The sequence below is a fragment of the Panthera pardus genome, unplaced genomic scaffold, assembly GCF_024362965.1.
Source record: "Panthera pardus isolate Hobbes unplaced genomic scaffold, ASM2436296v1 HiC_scaffold_26, whole genome shotgun sequence".
NCBI lineage: Eukaryota > Metazoa > Chordata > Mammalia > Carnivora > Felidae > Panthera > Panthera pardus.
This window is the reverse complement of record NW_026526832.1, coordinates 6,174,110-6,190,907: the sequence shown is the minus strand read 5'-3', so window position 1 is coordinate 6,190,907 and position 16,798 is coordinate 6,174,110. Positions and strand designations below refer to the sequence as shown.

General features: G+C 45.6%; 1 protein-coding gene across 6 annotated transcripts in view; it reads left to right on the top strand.

Annotated features, from left to right (window-relative positions):
- MTA3 (metastasis associated 1 family member 3) overlaps positions 1–11,423 on the top strand; it is a 222,042-nt gene extending 210,619 nt beyond the window's left edge. For 5 of the 6 annotated variants that reach the window (XM_053890979.1, XM_053890978.1, XM_053890977.1 and 2 more), the window contains one exon: positions 10,727–11,423. In XM_053890979.1, coding sequence (XP_053746954.1) covers positions 10,727–10,752 — 26 coding nt within the window. In that variant the 3' untranslated portion in view covers positions 10,753–11,423. Of the gene's footprint in view, positions 1–9,865; positions 9,940–10,726 lie in introns of all 6 variants that reach the window. The other variant, XR_008418028.1, reaches the window with a different exon arrangement.
- The last annotated feature ends 5,375 nt before the right edge of the window (positions 11,424–16,798 follow it).

Sequence of the window (16,798 nt, the reverse complement as noted above, 5' to 3'; positions counted from 1 at the left end):
TCATTATGGCCCCAGGGTTTATTGAATGTCAAGTAATTATAGCAGAGTACCTAATATATCTAGAGAGTTTCGGGACATAGAAGCATTATCTGAGGGGAGTGGATGCCATAGGGTGGCATTGTAGAGAAAGACCCAAGTACATTAGGCATGAGTAATTAACAACTTGGTGTTTTGGAATATTCCGGAAGGATGTCAAATCAGCCACCCCTGGGACCATTCCTGAGTTTACTAATATCAGTTTCTTCCAGAGAATACTTTTATCCTATTCCTGAGGGAAATACTAGTGTGTGAGCCTGTCGGAGGTCTATTCTTGACACCCTCTCAGCAATATGGAGATCTTAGAAGAGTGGCAGAAGTCCATGGTAGTTACTCAAGGGTCCTCAGCTCTCAGGGGCAGCTCTGGCCTCCTCAGTCAATCTCTGTTTGCCTGCAAGGGTCATTACAGGAAACCTTTTTTTTTTTAATTTCTTTTTTTTTAATGTTTATTTATTTTTGAGACAGAGACAGAGCGTGAATGGGGGAGGGTCAGAGAGAGAGGGAGACAGAGAATCTGAAGCAGCCTCCAGGCTCTGAGCTGTCAGCACAGAGCCCGACGTGGGGCTCGAACTCACGGACCGTGAGATCATGACCTGAGCCGAAGTCGGACGCTTAACCGACTGAGCCACCCAGGCGCCCCAACAGGAAACCTTTTTAACCAACCTGTCCCAATGTATTCCCATTCTCAGTGACATGTAGAGGATGAATCTCTGAGAAAGAAAGGGAACCCCTGACTTGAGAGCTAAGTCCTGGTTTTTTTGTGGGGAAAGGTGGATGCTTGGGAAAGGAAAGTGAGGGAGACAGCAGAAGAAGGGGATTAGGTCCCTGAGAAACAACTCTTCCTTAGAGTAAGTGTGACCCATCCATCAAAAGAGCAGACACAGATGTCTGAGAAAGGCATTAGGACATCAGTATTAGATCTTGATACCCCGAGGAAGTAAAGATCAACTCCTGAAATCAACTGATTTAGGTATCCTCCTGAGCATTCTCTTTGGGTCCCAGGATGGAGGTGAGGAGTGTTCTGAATCTGCCGGGGCGGGGGGGGGGGGGGGGTGCCCAGGGCAATGGAAATGGAAGGATTTGTCACAGTCCAGTTGATTTGGAGACCTCCCACTGGGTTCATTTTAAGCTTCCCAATCTTGCTCTTTATTATTTTCTTTTCCTGTTTCCTGTTTTCCCTTCCAGATGACTGAGTACTCTTTAAGCTCAGAAAACATCTGAGTTATAATTTATGCATTTTTCTCCCTCAACCAAATATTTATTTTTATCAACAATTATTTACATATAGATGAATATGAAAAGCAATTAATGTAAAACTGAGGAGCAAGCTTGAAGGCAACTTTGTTAAACGGAGGTGCCTGAAGAAGATAATCTGAGAAGACTGTTTCCATGACAGTCTAACTGCAGCTTCACTGAGTGACAACAAGGAGCCCCTTTCCAGGGCAGCCGGGGAGCAAGGCCAAGAGTGAGTTCTGGGGAAACAAGGCTGACCACATTTAAGGTATCTGGAACTGTAAAGTCAGCAGAAGAAAGGGTCAAGATGTTGGACATTAGACCTATATTGGTCTTCCGATTTTCTTTTGTCTCTCCAGTTTTATTTCTCTGTGTCTTTTTGTTCTATTTTCTGGGAGACTTTCTCAAATTTACATTCCAACCAGATTTGTCTATTTCTCCCTTTATTCTGTCAGTTTTTGCCTTAGTATTTTGAAATTCTATTATTGATGGTATATATAATTAGAATTTTTAGGTCTTTTGTACCTTTTTATCACTGTGAAATGATCCTTATATATATTCTTATAGATATACATACATATATATATATATATACATGTACATGTATATGTTATATACATATATATATATACACATGTATACACATGTATATGTTATATACATGTGTATATATATATATATATTTTTTTTTTAAAGAGAGAGCATGAGTAGGGAGAGGGGCAGAGGGAGAGAGAGAGAGAAAAAAAATTTTTTTTTAAATTTTTTTTAACGTTTATTTATTTTTGAGACAGAGAGAGACAGAGCATGAACAGGGGAGGAGCAGATAGAGAGGGAGACACAGAATCCGAAACAGGCTCCAGGCTCTGAGCTGTCAACACAGAGCCCGGCGCGGGGCTCGAACTCATGGACCGTGAGATCATGACCTGAGCCGAAGTCGGACGCTTAACCGACCAAGCCACCCAGGTGCCCCGAGAGAGAAAAATCTTTTTTTTTTTTTTTTTTTTTTTTAATATATGAAATTTACTGTCAAATTGGTTTCCATACAACACCCAGTGCTCATCCCAAAAGGTGCCCTCCTCAATACCCATCACCCACCCTGCCCTCCCTCCCACCCCCCATCAACCCTCAGTTTGTTCTCAGTTTTTAACAGTCTCTTATGCTTTGGCTGTCTCCCACTCTAACCTCTTTTTTTTTTTTTTTTTTTTTTTTCCTTCCCCTCCCCCATGGGTTTCTGTTATGTTTCTCAGGATCCACATAAGAGTGAAACCATATGGTATCTGTCTTTCTCTGTATGGCTTATTTCACTTAGCATCACACTCTCCAGTTCCATCCATGTTGCTACAAAAGGCCATATTTCATTTTTTCTCATTGCCACGTAGTATTCCATTGTGTATATAAACCACAATTTCTTTATCCATTCATCAGTTGATGGACATTTAGGCTCTTTCCATAATTTGGCTATTGTTGAGAGTGCCGCTATAAACATTGGGGTACAGGTGCCCCTATGCATCAGTACTCCTGTATCCCTTGGATAAATTCCTAGCAGTGCTATTGCTGGGTCATAGGGTAGGTCTATTTTTAATTTTCTGAGGAACCTCCACACTGCTTTCCAGAGCGGCTGCACCAATTTGCATTCCCACCAACAGTGCAAGAGGGTTCCTGTTTCTCCACATCCGAGAGAGAAAAATCTTAAACAGGCTCCACGCTTAGCACAGAGCCCAGTGCAGGGTTGTATCCCACAATCCTGGGATCATGACCTGAGCTGAAATCAAGAGTGGGACAGTTAATTGAGCCAGCTAGGCGCCCCTCAACTACACATATTTAAAATATACAACTTGAGGGGTGCCTATGTGACTCAGTCGATTAAGCATCCAACTCTTGATTTCAGCTCAGATCCTGATCTCATGTTTGTGAGACTGAGCCCCACTGACAACCATAGTGTCAGCATGGAGTCCACTTGGGAGTCTCTCTCTCCCCTTCTCTCTTTGCTCCTCCCCTGCTTGCACACACTCTCTCTCTCTCAAGATAAATAAACAAACTTAAAAAAAATAAATAACGGGGCGCCTGGGTGGCTCAGTCAGTTGAGTGTCCGACTTCGGCTCGGGTCATGATCTTGTGGTTCACGAGTTCGAGCCCCGCGTCGGGCTCTGTGCTGACAGCTCGGAGCCTGGAGCCTGCTTCCGATTCTGTGTCTCCCTCTCTCTCTGACCCTCCCCCTATTCATGCTCTGTCTCTCTCTGCCTCAAAAATAAATAAACGTTAAACAAAAATTTTTTTAAATGAATAACAATAAATGTACAACTTGATAAGTTTAACATATGTATACCCCAGGAAATACCACAATCCCTTATCCATCCATTATATACTTAATAAACTTATCCATCACCCTCAACAACTTTTTTGTACCCCTTTATAATCTACTCTCCCACCCACCCCATCTCCCCACATCATCTCAGGTGACCACTGATCCACTTTTTGTCACCACAGACTATATTTTTTAGAATTTTATATAAATGGAGTCATACAGTACGTATTGTTTGTCAGTTTCAGTAATTTTTTTTTTAGAGATCTTCAAATTCATTGATTCTTCTGCAGTATTTTTTTTAAATTTTTTTAACGTTTAATTATTATTCAAAGACAGAGAGAGTCAGAGCAGGAGCAGGGGAGGGGCAGTCACAGAATCTGACACAGGCTCCAGGCTCTGAGCTGTCAGCGCGGAGCCCGACGCGGGCTCGAACTCACAAACCGCAAGATTATGACCTGAGCTGAAGTCAGACGCTTAACCGACTGAGCCACCCAGGTGCCCCTGCAGTATTTTTTTTAAAGTAAACTCTATACCCAACATGCAGCTGGAACTCATGACCCAGAGATCAAGTCATATGCTCAACTGACTGAGCCAAGCACACGTCCCGCTTCTACAGTATTGGATCTGCTGTTATCCCATCTAACAAATTATTCATTTCAGATTTTGTATTTTTCAGTTTTAGAATTTCCTTTTAGTTTTTTTATATTTCTCCTAAAATACACCGTCTTGTTACCCATTACGTTCATCTTTTTTTTTAACGTTTATTTATTTATTTATTTTAATTTAATTTTTTAAATTTACATACACATTAGCATATAGTGCAACAATGATTTCAGGAGTAGATTTCTTAATGTCCCTTATCCATTTAGCCCATCCCCCCTCCCATAACCCCTCCAGTAACCCTCTGTTTGTTCTCCATATTTAAGAGTCTCTTATGTTTTGTCCCCCTCCCTGTTTTTATATTATTTTTGCTTCCCTTCCCTTATATTCATCTGTTCTGTGTCTTAAAGTCCTCATATGAGTGAAGTCATGTGATATTTGTCTTTCTCTGACTAATTTCGCTTAGCATAATACCCTCTAGTTCCATCCATGTAGTTGCAAATGGCAAGATTTCATTCTTTTTGATTGCTGAGTAATACTCCATTGTGTGTGTGTGTGTGTGTGTGTGTGTGTGTGTGTGTGTGTGTGTGTATCTTCTTTATCCATTCATCCATCAATGGACATTTGGGCTCTTTCCATACTTTGGCTATTGTTGATAGTGCTGCTATAAACCTGGGGGTACATGTGTCCCTTCGGAACAGCACACCTGTATCCCTTGGATAAATACTTAGTAGTGCCATTGCTGGGTCTAGGGTAGTTCTATTTTTAATTTTTTGAGGAACCTCCATACTGTTTTCCAGAGTGGCTGCACCAGCTTGCATTCCCACCAACAATGCAAAAGAGATCCTCTTTTCCCGCATCCTCACCAACATCTGTTGTTGCCTGAGTTGTTAATGTTAGCCATTGTGACAGGTGTAAGGTGGTTCTCATTGTGGTTTTGATTTGTATTTCCCTGATTATGAGTGATGATGAGCATTTTTTCATGTGTCGGTTGGCCATCTGGATGTCTTCTTTGGAGAAATGTCTATTCATGTCTTTTGCCCACTCATTCACTGGTTTGTTTTTTGGGCGTTGAGTTTGATAAGTTCTTTATAGATTTTGGATACTAACCCTTTATCTGATATGTCGTTTGCAAATATCTTCTCCCATTCTGTTGGTTGCCTTTTAGTTTTGCTGATTGTTTCCTTCGCTGTGCAGAAGCTTTTTATTTTGATGAAGTCCCAGTAGTTCATTTTTGCTTTTGTTTCCCTTGCCTCCGGAGACGTGTTGAGTAAGAAGTTGCTGTGGCCAAGGTCAAAGAGGTGTTTGCCTGCTTTCTCCTTGAGGATTTTGATGGCTTCCTATCTCACATTTAGGTCTTTCATCCATTTGAGTTTATTTTTGTGTGTGGTGTAAGAAATCGGTCCAGGTTCATTCTGCATGTCGCTGTACATTCATCTTTTTTTTTATAGATTATTTTTCTCTTTGTTTTTGGCTAAAGTTTATTTATTTATTTATTTTGAGAGAGAGAGTGCGCACACACAAACATGAGAGAGAGAGAGGGAGAGAGAGAATCCCAAGCAGGCTCCGCGCTATCAGCACAGAGCTCAGTGAGAGGCTCAAACCCACCATGAGATTATGACCTGAACCAAAACTAAGATCCAGACACTTAACCAACCAAGCCACCCTGGTGTCCCTATAGATTCTTTAACAAACTTATAGAGGATATTTTCTTTTTTTATGGTTTTAAATAATTATCTATTAAAAAATTTTTTTAATATCTATTTATTTTTGAGAGAGAGAAAGAGTGTGAGCAGGGGTGGGCAGAGGGAGAGGGAGACACAGAATCCAAAGCAGGCTTCAGGCTCTGAAGTCTGCACAGAGCCTGATGTGGGGCTCGAACTCACAAACCATGAGATCATGACCTGAGTGGAAGCTGGACACTTAGCCAAATGAGCCACCCAAGTGCCCAACAATCATCTATTTTTTTCTGTTTTTTTTTTTTAAGTTTTAAAAATTTATTTTGAGAGAAAGAGAGAGCAGGGGAAGGGCAGAAAGGGAGAGAGGATCCCAAGCAGGCTCCTCCCTGTCAGCTCAGAGCCTGAGGCGGGGCTCAAACTCTTAAACTGTGAGATCATGAACTGAGCTGAAATCCAGAGTCAGATGCTTAACTGACTGAACCACCCAAGCGCCCCTATAGTGAATATTTTATATCCATATCTGCTAATTCTAACATCTGAATCATTCATTAGTCATTTTCTACTAACTGTATTTTGTTTTGGTGGGTTGATCAGGCTATTAGTTTTTAACGAATACTGGTCAGTGTGGATGATAAGTTTTAGAGACTCCGGATTCTGTTATTTTCCACTGCAGAGTGTTGTGTTTTGTTCTAGCAAGCAATTAAATTGGCAGGTCACTTTGATTCTATGCAGTCTGGTTTGTTTGTTTGTTTGTTTATATTATTATTATTTTTAAAATATAATTGTCAAATTTGTTTCCATACAACACCCAGTGCTCATCCCAAAAAATGCCCTCCTCAATGCCCATCACCCACTTTCCCCTCTCCCCCACCCCCCATCAACCCTCAGTTTGTTGTCAGTATCCAAGAGTCTCTTCTGGTTTTATGCAGGCTTGGTTTAAAGCTTTAATAGGTCTGGTCTATTTCAGTTTTGCTCTGAGTTCCGTGAGATTTCAATGGAAAGACCAAGCTGTTTGTACAGCCCTTCCCACTTGTCAGAACTTGAACTCCAAACTCTGTCTTCCTAGTACTAGACAGCTGCTGAGGTTGCTGCTCAGCCTTTGTTAGCCTTCCAGCTGATGTTTCCATCTGGGCTTCTTAGGGTCCCACCTCACAATTGCATAGTTCCAGAATCGGCCAATGATTTGAGGGGGATTTGTATGTAGATATGGCAGCTTCCCTTTCCCTGTCCTCTTCCTTTCCAGACCTCCTCCTGTATTTCCAGCTGTATTGGCAGCCTCAAACTCTGAACTCTCCCTGATTCTTCAGCCCGCTTAGATTGCAGTTTTCTGCTTGAGCCATTTCCCTTTTGTACTGGAAAACGTGCCCACAAAGGAAAAGCCAGTTAAGGGTGGATCTCCCCTAATCTCACTTTTTTTTTTCAAGGATCATATGCCCTCCAGTTTTTGCCTGATTTTTGGTTGCTCTCCAGAATCTTCAAGGAGTTTTTTTTTTTTTTTAATATTTTATCCAAAGTTTGTTAGTATTATTGGCTGGAGGGTTAATCTAATACAAATTAGCCCACCATTATAGAATGCAGAATTCTTCAGTCTTTCTATAGGTTCCCTGCCAGCTCCCCTTGGCTCTCTCATGTTTGTTTGCTTGTTTATTTTTTTGATAGCATACTGTTTGTGTTTCATGGATACTGTATCTTTTTTTAGTCTTCTGAGGATATTTATAGCATTTTCTGTTTTTTAAGTTTTCTTCTCCATGAATAGTCTGTTTCTTCCAATTTTAATTCTTCTCTTTGTTCTTTGTTTTGGCCTCTGACGTTTATGTTGCAGGTTTTTCCCTGGTGACCTGTGGTTGTCTACGAATGTTTAAGAGTAGGGGAATAGAATCAGACTGAAAGCTCTGTGCTCTGCTTATGGGGGGAGACTGTAATACACTTCCCAGTATGGTGATCAGGCTGGACTGTTTGTTCGGTGACTCAAATGCCACTATCTCATAGGCTGGTCTCATAGGCTGGTCACATTTCCCAGAGAAGATTCTTCCCATCTATCTTAGTCCATTTGGGCTGCTATAACAAAATACTGTGGATGGATCACCTTTAATAACATAAATTTAGTTCTCACAGTTCTAGAGGCTGGGAAGTCCAAGATCAGGGTGCTGACATGGTTGAGTTCTGGTGAAATCCCTTTTCTAGGTATCAGACTGCTGACTCCTCTCTGTGTCCTCACATGTTAGAAGGGGCTAGGGAGCTCTGTGGGGTCTCTTTTATAAGAGCCTTAATCCCACCCATGAAGATTACGCCCTCTGAGCACTTCCCGAAGGTTACCTCCCAATACCATCACATTGGGCATTAGGATTTCAAGATAGGAATTTTGTGGGGACACAAATGCCACACCATAGAACAGTCTCTCCCCCCAAAGTTGAAGGTTTAGCTGCATGCTTTCTGGGAGCTAAATGGGAAGAAGGCTGGAGGTCTCACCACCAGTAGGCATATGTTCACTTGATTCCTCAGTTTTGGAGTAGCCAGCCCTGCCCTCAACTGTGCTTGTTGCCTAGTGTCCCCTAGGACTGAGACCCTCTGTCGGGTCCTCTTCAGAGGATACACACTCAGACTTGTGGGAGGCAGGCAGTTGCGTAGGGGTATGGAGTCAGGAGGGCTTCTCGGGGTCCAGCTGCTTCTCAAACAGCCTTCAACTAATCTCCCTGCTTCAGTATCTCTCCCTCACTGCCAGAGGTCTCTAGTGTTAATTCCTGAGCCACTTGAGAGCCCTTTAGACAAATTGGGTTCTTGGCTTTCCACACTGCCAGCTTCAGGTCTGGCTTTCTTGAGTGCATAATCTGTTATCACTCGTATATCTGCTTTCCAGCCTCCAAAATTCTGATGGTCTTCTCCTCTGGGTTACAGAAGGGATGGAAATGAACTCAGAATCCAGCAGCTGAAAACCTTCAAGAAGGTTGCTTTCATTGCATTGGTTAGAGTGTAGAATCTCCAAGTCCGTGGACATGAAGTACTTCTGAATAGTTTAAACCGAGAGGGAAATGTTTGTAAAAAAAACAAGTGCTTATGAATCAGGGTTAGTATAGACAGAAGTAGCAAATGCAGATTAATGCTTTTGAGAATGTATTTATAAGCAAAAAGGGGAAATGATGTGGGCTATATCATCTAGGAAGGAGACCTGAGAAGGAGTGTCCATTTTGTCCTGGAGCTCTGTGCTGTGCTGGGGCCTCTGTGTCTGGGCCCCGCATATGGCTCTTGTTCCTTGCTTCAAGGAAATGCAGTGGGACTGAGGAAGCTCTAAGCGCGGGGCAGTGAAGTGATAGCCTTGCAAGGGCAGATGGTAAGCACTGGGATTCTTCAGCCAGGAATGCAGAGAGGTGACATATCTCAAAACCACGGCCAGCGTGAAGAAGGCAGGTGTGAACCTAGATGCCAGAGGGTTGCTTTTGAAACTGAAGCAGGTAAGTTTGGCACAAATAAAAGAAAGCACAGTTCACCAAGGCAGGTCAAAAACTTGGGAAACTATTACAATTGGCTCTTCTTGCAGATGGCTTAATTCCACAGGGGCTGGACAAAAAAATGAATGACAGAGCACCCCCCCTCACCCCCTGCAAAAAGAGAGAGAGAGAGAGAGAGAGAGGAGAGAGAGATTTCTAAGAAATATCAGAGGCTCTGACACATACATAACCCTTCACTTAGACACTGAAGAGGACAGTATGCTCTTACTGGGACGGATGGAAAATGGGGCAGCTTGGTGTAGTAGGGAAATCTTGACCTGTATTAAGAAGATCTGGGTTCAAATCCTCAACTTACTCGCTGTATGACCTCGAGCAAGTTCCCACCCTTTCTGATGCTCACAAGGTTCTGATGAAAGTTAAATCCTGCAGTTATATATCCCATAGTAAGTTCAATAAAGCGAATGTTAGCCTGAGTCCTAAACTCAATTATCTGGGTTTTTATTTAACACATATTTGCCAAGCCCTATCAACTACCAGGCTGTGTACATATATCTCCCCTATTCTAGAAAGGCTCATGAAGTGAAGGCGCAGCTCTGCTCCATCCTGCAGACCTTCCTCAGGATGGCGGGAGGCTGTGAAGGTGAGCGTCCCTTGTCCTCTCCTGGTTGCAGAGTGGCATGTGATGGGAGAGCATGTCTGAGCACTTCCTTGGCTGGGGCACCTGGTCCCATCTCAGCAAACAACCCCCACTGCCCTCCCAGCCACTTTCCTAATAACCAAGCAAAAGGTTTCACAACCTTGTGAGTGATAGCAGATGACGATGATGTGGTTTGCAGGCCACTTCTGCTTTTCGTTTACTTGTTTCTGTTGAGAGTCTCTAGGTAACCCACCCTGGGAAGGAGAGTTGAAGGTTTTGGGGGGAAGCAGAGGGGGTGGGAAGGAGGGGCCACTATGACACCGTGGGTGTTTGAGGTTCACTCCCCTCCTGTAGGAAAATGTGTTCCTAGCCTCTGAGTGCCCACATCACCGTGATGAATTATGGTGACTTCAGATCACACTGTGTCTCCTCCAGGCTAATTGTGCTCCCCACTCCTCAGTATCCGCTCAGAGACGTTCCTCGATGTCGGTTTGATAAGCCCATCAGCACCTGCCTGGTATGCTGTATGCCTTGGCCGTGACCACCAAACCCGCCCATCCAAAACCCAGCTTTTAAGATACTTCAGTGTCATTCACATATTTTCTTGGCCTCAATTAGACTTCCCTCCAGCCTTAAACTACCCTGTGAGCTTTTATTTGAATTAATGCCAGACCCCCTTTCCTTGAAGTCTGTGACACTGTTGGTGGGAAGGCTGATTCTGTCCTTGCTCGCGCCTGGCCTCCTCCATCAGAACTCTTTTAACTTTGACCCTGTCTCTCTCCTTCCCCAGAATTCACATGCTGCGTGTCGGACTGAGCTATCCCTGTTTCATCCTATAAGCCAAGACTTGCTACACTGTCCTGCTGATGTTCACAGTCGTGCCTGGGAAGGAGGCAGCCCCATTTCCAGTACATCTCAGTGGGAGACAGACACATGTGCCCCCTGGAGACTCGGTGGGGCAGGGGAAGAAACTGTGGGAGTGCACGTCCCCAAAGCTGCATCTCCATGTGTGAATCCGTGTCACCTCGCTTTCCTCTCAGAGACCTCACTATCCCACGGCGGGACCTGCCTGAAAATTGAGGGGACGAGGGAGCCCCTGCACCTCCTCCTTCTCTAGCCCTCTGCTCCTAGGCCCACCCAGCGGTTCCTCGGGCAGCGGGGCTGCTGAGAGCTCAGATCTGCGGCTGCCCTGCATGTGTCCGCTCAGCCCTGTCGTAGGCACCACGATGGTGTACAGGAGGGACATGGCATCTTTCTGAATGGATTTTTCTTAAGAAATGTGCCAGTGTTTATGCCGTTCATGATATCCCCCCATCCTTGCCGTTACTGTCACTTGGCTTTCTCTCAATAGGCTTCATCTTTATATTTTTTAACGGGGAAATTTTGCTCCCACCCCTGCATTCTATATTCGGCTCCCCCTCCTCCACCCTTCCTAGGTACAGAATTATGAGATTCTGACAAAAAAATAAGAAAATCGTTTTTGGTAAGCCTGTGAGCTCTTCATATCACGTGTATTCTATTGTCGGAGAGAGGCTGGTGTCCTCTGGTTCTCCCTGGTCTCAGCTCCAGCAAGAGCAGGTGTTTAAACGGAGTCGAGCGTGTATATCACTGTGACAAGCCATTCGTGTACCGCCCTGTTCCCTTACAGCCCAGCCAGCCACCAAGGACTTGCAGCCAGGTTGGTCCTTCCACGAGTCGCAAATCACCCAGGTTTGTTTTAAGCAGACGGAATCTGTTTGGCCTACGAGGGTGAAGTGAGAGATCTGTGTGTGCAGGTGAGTGTGTATGTATGACCACGAGCCCCCCACCTTTCTGGCCCAGACAGTTCTGTGAACACATGTGCCTAGGCCCCGGGAGACGTGCCTGTGACCCGGTTTTCCCTGGCTTGGGTTCTTCCTGTCTGCCCTCAGCACCAGCCCTCGCTGGCACGGCAGGCTGGCCATTCTGCGCCACTGTGCACACAGCTGCAGGGGCAGAAATAGCTTAGTGCCCCCCCCCCCCCCCCCAGGCACATGAGTCTGGCCACTCCCCTGTCCTCCATTTCAGGGACAGGCTGCAGGGCACAGGCTCACGGCACCGTGAAGGAAAACTGGAGTCTGGCCTTCCAGCTGTCCCTGGGGTCTGCAGCTGGATGAATGGCCAGACAGCCAGGTGGTTGCAGGACAGAATGACTACAATTGAGTTGACACTCCCCCCTACCTCCACCCCCCCCCCACCCTGACCTCCCAAGCAGAGTGCAGTATCGCTAAAATGACGACACTGTAGACATCCAGATCCTCAGAGGCTGGGTTCAGCTCAGCAAAGAGAACACAGTGGATGACGGCTGAAGGCGATGCCGAGAGATCGAGCTGCCTTTTCCCTCCAGTTCTGCAGCCAGCATGGCTTCTCTTCTAAGGAGCTGCTTCTCACCTTTGGCATTTGCAAGGGTGACCTGGGGATGTTCTCACCACTACCAACTCTTGGAGCTGTTTTGGGTTGTGGCTTGGGGCCCCGATGGAAGGCCTGTGTCAGAGGTGTCCAGGGAGCAGGGCGGAGGTGATAGGCATCGCCCTCAGGGTTCCCTGCAGAGAAGTCCCCTCCAAAAAGCCCTGGGAGAAGAGGCAACTGGCACTCTGCCTCCCATGCCACATGGTGTGTTCTCTCTAAAGAAAGACATGGGAAGGCTGTCTTGTGTCCCGCCCTGGATTTATTGTCACACACGGACACAGAAGGTGCAATGGCTCCCTGGCCCTTACGCACACCTCTCCTGACCCATGTGATATGTGACTGTTGATTAGAGAAAAGTCTGCTGCCCATGACTCTGCTGCCAGCTTCCTTCTCTCTGCCTGTTGGGAGAGTCCCTCCTCACCCAGGCCCAGGAGATTTGGAGTTGGGGGCCAAGCCTGGTCTGAAAGGAGAACAGAGAAGCCCACCCACCCCAGTTGTAGCTCCCATTTAGCTCTGGGACACATGCAGTTTGCATTGAGCCACATGTACCAAGAAAGCTCTTCACCTTGTAGTAAGAACTCCAGGTTCTTCAGCCCCATCCTCCTACAAAGAGGCCGTTGACGAAGATCTTACGTTCCCATTTCATCTCTGGAAAGTTCCCAGCATTCTGATTGAACACTCCACGGACTGGAGGAACGACCCCCAGGAGCCTCTAACCTTTGCCTTGGCCGTTCTGAGCAGTTGGTGCTGAGAGGGTTTCCCAGCCACCCCGTTCCTGGGGCCCGAGTGTCACCATTGTGCAGTGAGCTTGTGGGGTGGACATGGCCACAGCAGACGTGCCCAGTGGCACTCGCTGTGCTGAGCCTGATCTGTGTTCCCTTGGTTGAAGACACAGAAGTTCACAAGCCATCTTCCCACTCTGCCATCACCACCTGCCCACTCCTAGAAATGGTGTCAAAGAGGAGGACAGACTGGTTTTCAGCCCGCCTCTCACAGCTGTACCTTGCCCACAGCCCCGTTTCTATCAGTCAGCGTCCAACCGGGGAAACAGAAGGCACTCCAAGTATTTAAAACAGAGGAGCTTTAATCCAGAGAACTGTTGAACACAGAAACAAGAAGAGCGGAGAGGCCGAACAGGAGAATGAGGGGCAGCCCAGAGGTGGAGAACGACAGCAGGAAACTGCCACCACCCGAAGCTGGTGGGACATGGGGAGAGGCTATGTTACCAGAGCACGGGGACTAGAGCCACTGGGAGGAACTGGGGCCCACAGAGGCCGATCTCGTGGGAGCTGGGGCCATGGGGAGGCATGGTCCCTGCCGGAAGGGTCCCTACTCCCCAGGTGTGGGGGACAAATAGCCTGGCTTCTGCTTTCCTCGTGCTCTGTAGTTTCTTCAGGTGCCTCTCGTTAGTTAAACCCCACTGGAAGCCAGATGACCTGGGGTCCCAGGAGAAGCTCGCTGCAGTGGTCAGGCCCACCACTCAGAACAGAGCGGGGGAGGTAGAGGAGAGGGTCTGAGGGCAAGCAGGCTGGGATGTGTGTGGCCTCCGTCTGCCCTGTGTCATGTCCAGCCTGGTGTTTATGTTCCCACGCTATCCTAAGACCCCGATGAGGGTAGACAGAGGAGCTGCCCCTGTGGGGGGTTCATAGATTTCACTCACCTAGAGAAGAGAATGCTTTTGGAAGGGAGGGGGGAAAGGCTTTATTCTTAACGGCTGTCCCTATTTTCCTTTGGGGGAATTTATGCATTTAGCAATCCCACCTCACCATTCCCCTCAGGAAAGCCATGTCCTAGTTTTCTGTCCATCCCTCCCCTCCATTCCCTCTGTCTCCAATTTCTGATTTTCCCTGCCAGAGGACACTAGCCTGGACCATGCATCAGTGGTCATGAGTGTTTCCCCAGGATAATTCATTCAGAGCGTGATATTGCAGTGTGGACTGTCTGTCTGTAAGTAGATGCCGTCTACTGATCAGTTTGTATCGTGTTTCCAATAAATTTCTGGAGATGATGCCTGGTTTTATGCTGTCCTTTGCTGGGATGGCGGCTCAGCCGGAAGGCTCAGTGCACGCTCGCCCCAGCGCTCAGCATCAGGTGCTCCTTGTCTTGGGTTCCCTGGCCCCCTGTGTAGCTCACAGGCCAGGCTGGTTAGGCTGATTTCCCCCCAGCCACACTGAGACTCTCAGAGGCCTTTCCCCAGGGTCTGCATTTTCCTCTACTGTCTCATAAGCCACATCCTGAGGACATGAAGCTAGGTCACTCCAGGAGGTGGCTGTTGACCCCTATGTCCCCTGGGGCTGGAGGTATGAGGAGAAACCTTCCCCATCAACCACTCCTGCACTGCTGTGCCCAGTGCTGGGTTGTGGGGCTGTGTGCTGGGCCCCCGTGTGAGAAGAAGGCTACCGAGCAGGTGACATGGACCCAGGAGCTGCACATTACACAGATGGAAGTCCAGCACCTTCTTCTCAGGCCTGTAAGTAGAAGAGAAATGTCTGAGTTTTGTTAAAGGGACAGGGAGCCTGATCCAAATGCCTTGCATTCTCCACTGTTTCCTGAGTGCCGAAACCTGCTTTGTAGAAATGATTCTCTGTTGTATATTTTATTGCTTCAAACCTGTTTGACTGCAGTGTAGACTCTGTGTCAGGTGCTGTGCTAGGAGCCACTGTAGGTTTACTCAAGGACCCCTTCAGCCCCTGTCTGTGAAGTGCACCTATTCTTTGCCGAGATTTGTGAGAGATTTTTTAAAAAAGAGAGAGAGGGACACCGAGTTTCTTTCCATGGTTTCACGAGAGAAGCAAGATTGACACGTACAAGGTTACCAGAGACCAGAAGCCTGGTAATTAAGGCTGTGTCTGTTCTTGCAGGAATTCTGGGATAGAGGGCTCAGTAAGGCAGGACTAGTGGTCAGGGAAGGTTTGTGGGAGCAGGGGGACCCCTCAAGATGGAGCACAGTAGCCCTGAGAAGTTTCTTTTTTCATTTGTCTCAAGTGTGTTCACAATTGCTCACTGCAGTATTTTTATGCTGACTGCCTTAAGATCCTCGTTAGACAATTCTAATATCTGTGGCATCGCAGTGTTAACAGTCCATTGTCTTTTCTCACTCCAGCTGAGATTTTCCTGGTTCATGGTATGTTCATTGAGTGGTTTTGATTGAAACCGAGAGGTCTTGAGTATATTCTCTATGAAACTCGAGCTTATTTCAGTCTTCTGTTTAGCAGGCCTTGTGTGACACTGGGGGACCTGCTTTGTTACCGCTAGAAGAAATGCAGGCCTGGGATTTCCACTGGGCTTTCACAGACCCTGGGGTCAGAGAGAGAGAGACTAGGTGTTTTGTTTCCTTTGCAAAGTTTTCTTTTTCTTTTTTTCTTTTTTTTTTTTTATTGAGACGTAATTAATATATAACACTGTATTCGTTTTAGATGTACAACACAATCATTTCATATATATAATATCAAAATGATTACCACAATAAGTTCAGTTAATAGCCAACACCACACATAGTTACAAGTTTGTTTGTTTGTTTGTTTCTTTATGGGAACTTTTAAGACTTACTCTCTTGGTAAATTTCAAAGTCTGTCTGACTTCTTTCAGTTAGCGTAATGCCCTCAAGGTCCATCCATGTTCTCACAAATGGCAACATGTCCTTCTTTTTTATGGCTAAATAATATTCCTGTATGTGTCTGTGTGTTCACACCCCGCATTTTCTTTATCCATTCATCTCTCAGTAGAGACTTCAGTTGTTTCCATGACTTGGATATTGTAAATCGTGCTGCAGTGAACATAGGGGTGCAGATATTTTTTCTGAGATAGTGATTTTGTTTTCTTCAGATAAATATCCAGAAGTGGAATTACTGGATCTTATGGTAGTTGTATTTTTCCCTTTAATTGTTTTCATTTTCATTCATCTCTAAGTATTGTCTTATTTATCTTATGATCTCTTCTTTGATCCATTGGTTGCTTAAAACTGTATTTAATTTCCACAGTTCCATGAATTTTCCAGTTTTCCTTTTGTTATTGATTTATTTTTTATTTGATTGGCTACAGCTTAACAGGCTACTTGGCTGTTTGTGATTCATTGTCCCTAGTGGGGTTTTTTTTTCTTTCCTTTTTTTTTCCTTTTTTCCTTTTTTCTTTCTTTCTTTCTTTCTTTCTTTCTTTCAGACAGAGAATGAGCAAGCAGGGGAGGGGCAGAGGGAAAGAGAGAGAGAATCTCAAGCAGGAGATTCAGTGTGGAGCCCAACACGGGGCTCAATCTCACGACCCTGTGACCATGACCTAAGCCAAAATCAAGAGTCGGATGCTTAACCGACTGAGCAACTCAGGTGCCCCTGTTATTGATTTCTAACTTCATCCTGTTGTAGATAAAGATACTTTTTATGATTTCTGTCTTTTTAAGTCTGTTGAGACTTAATCTACGGCCTAACATATGCTCTATCTT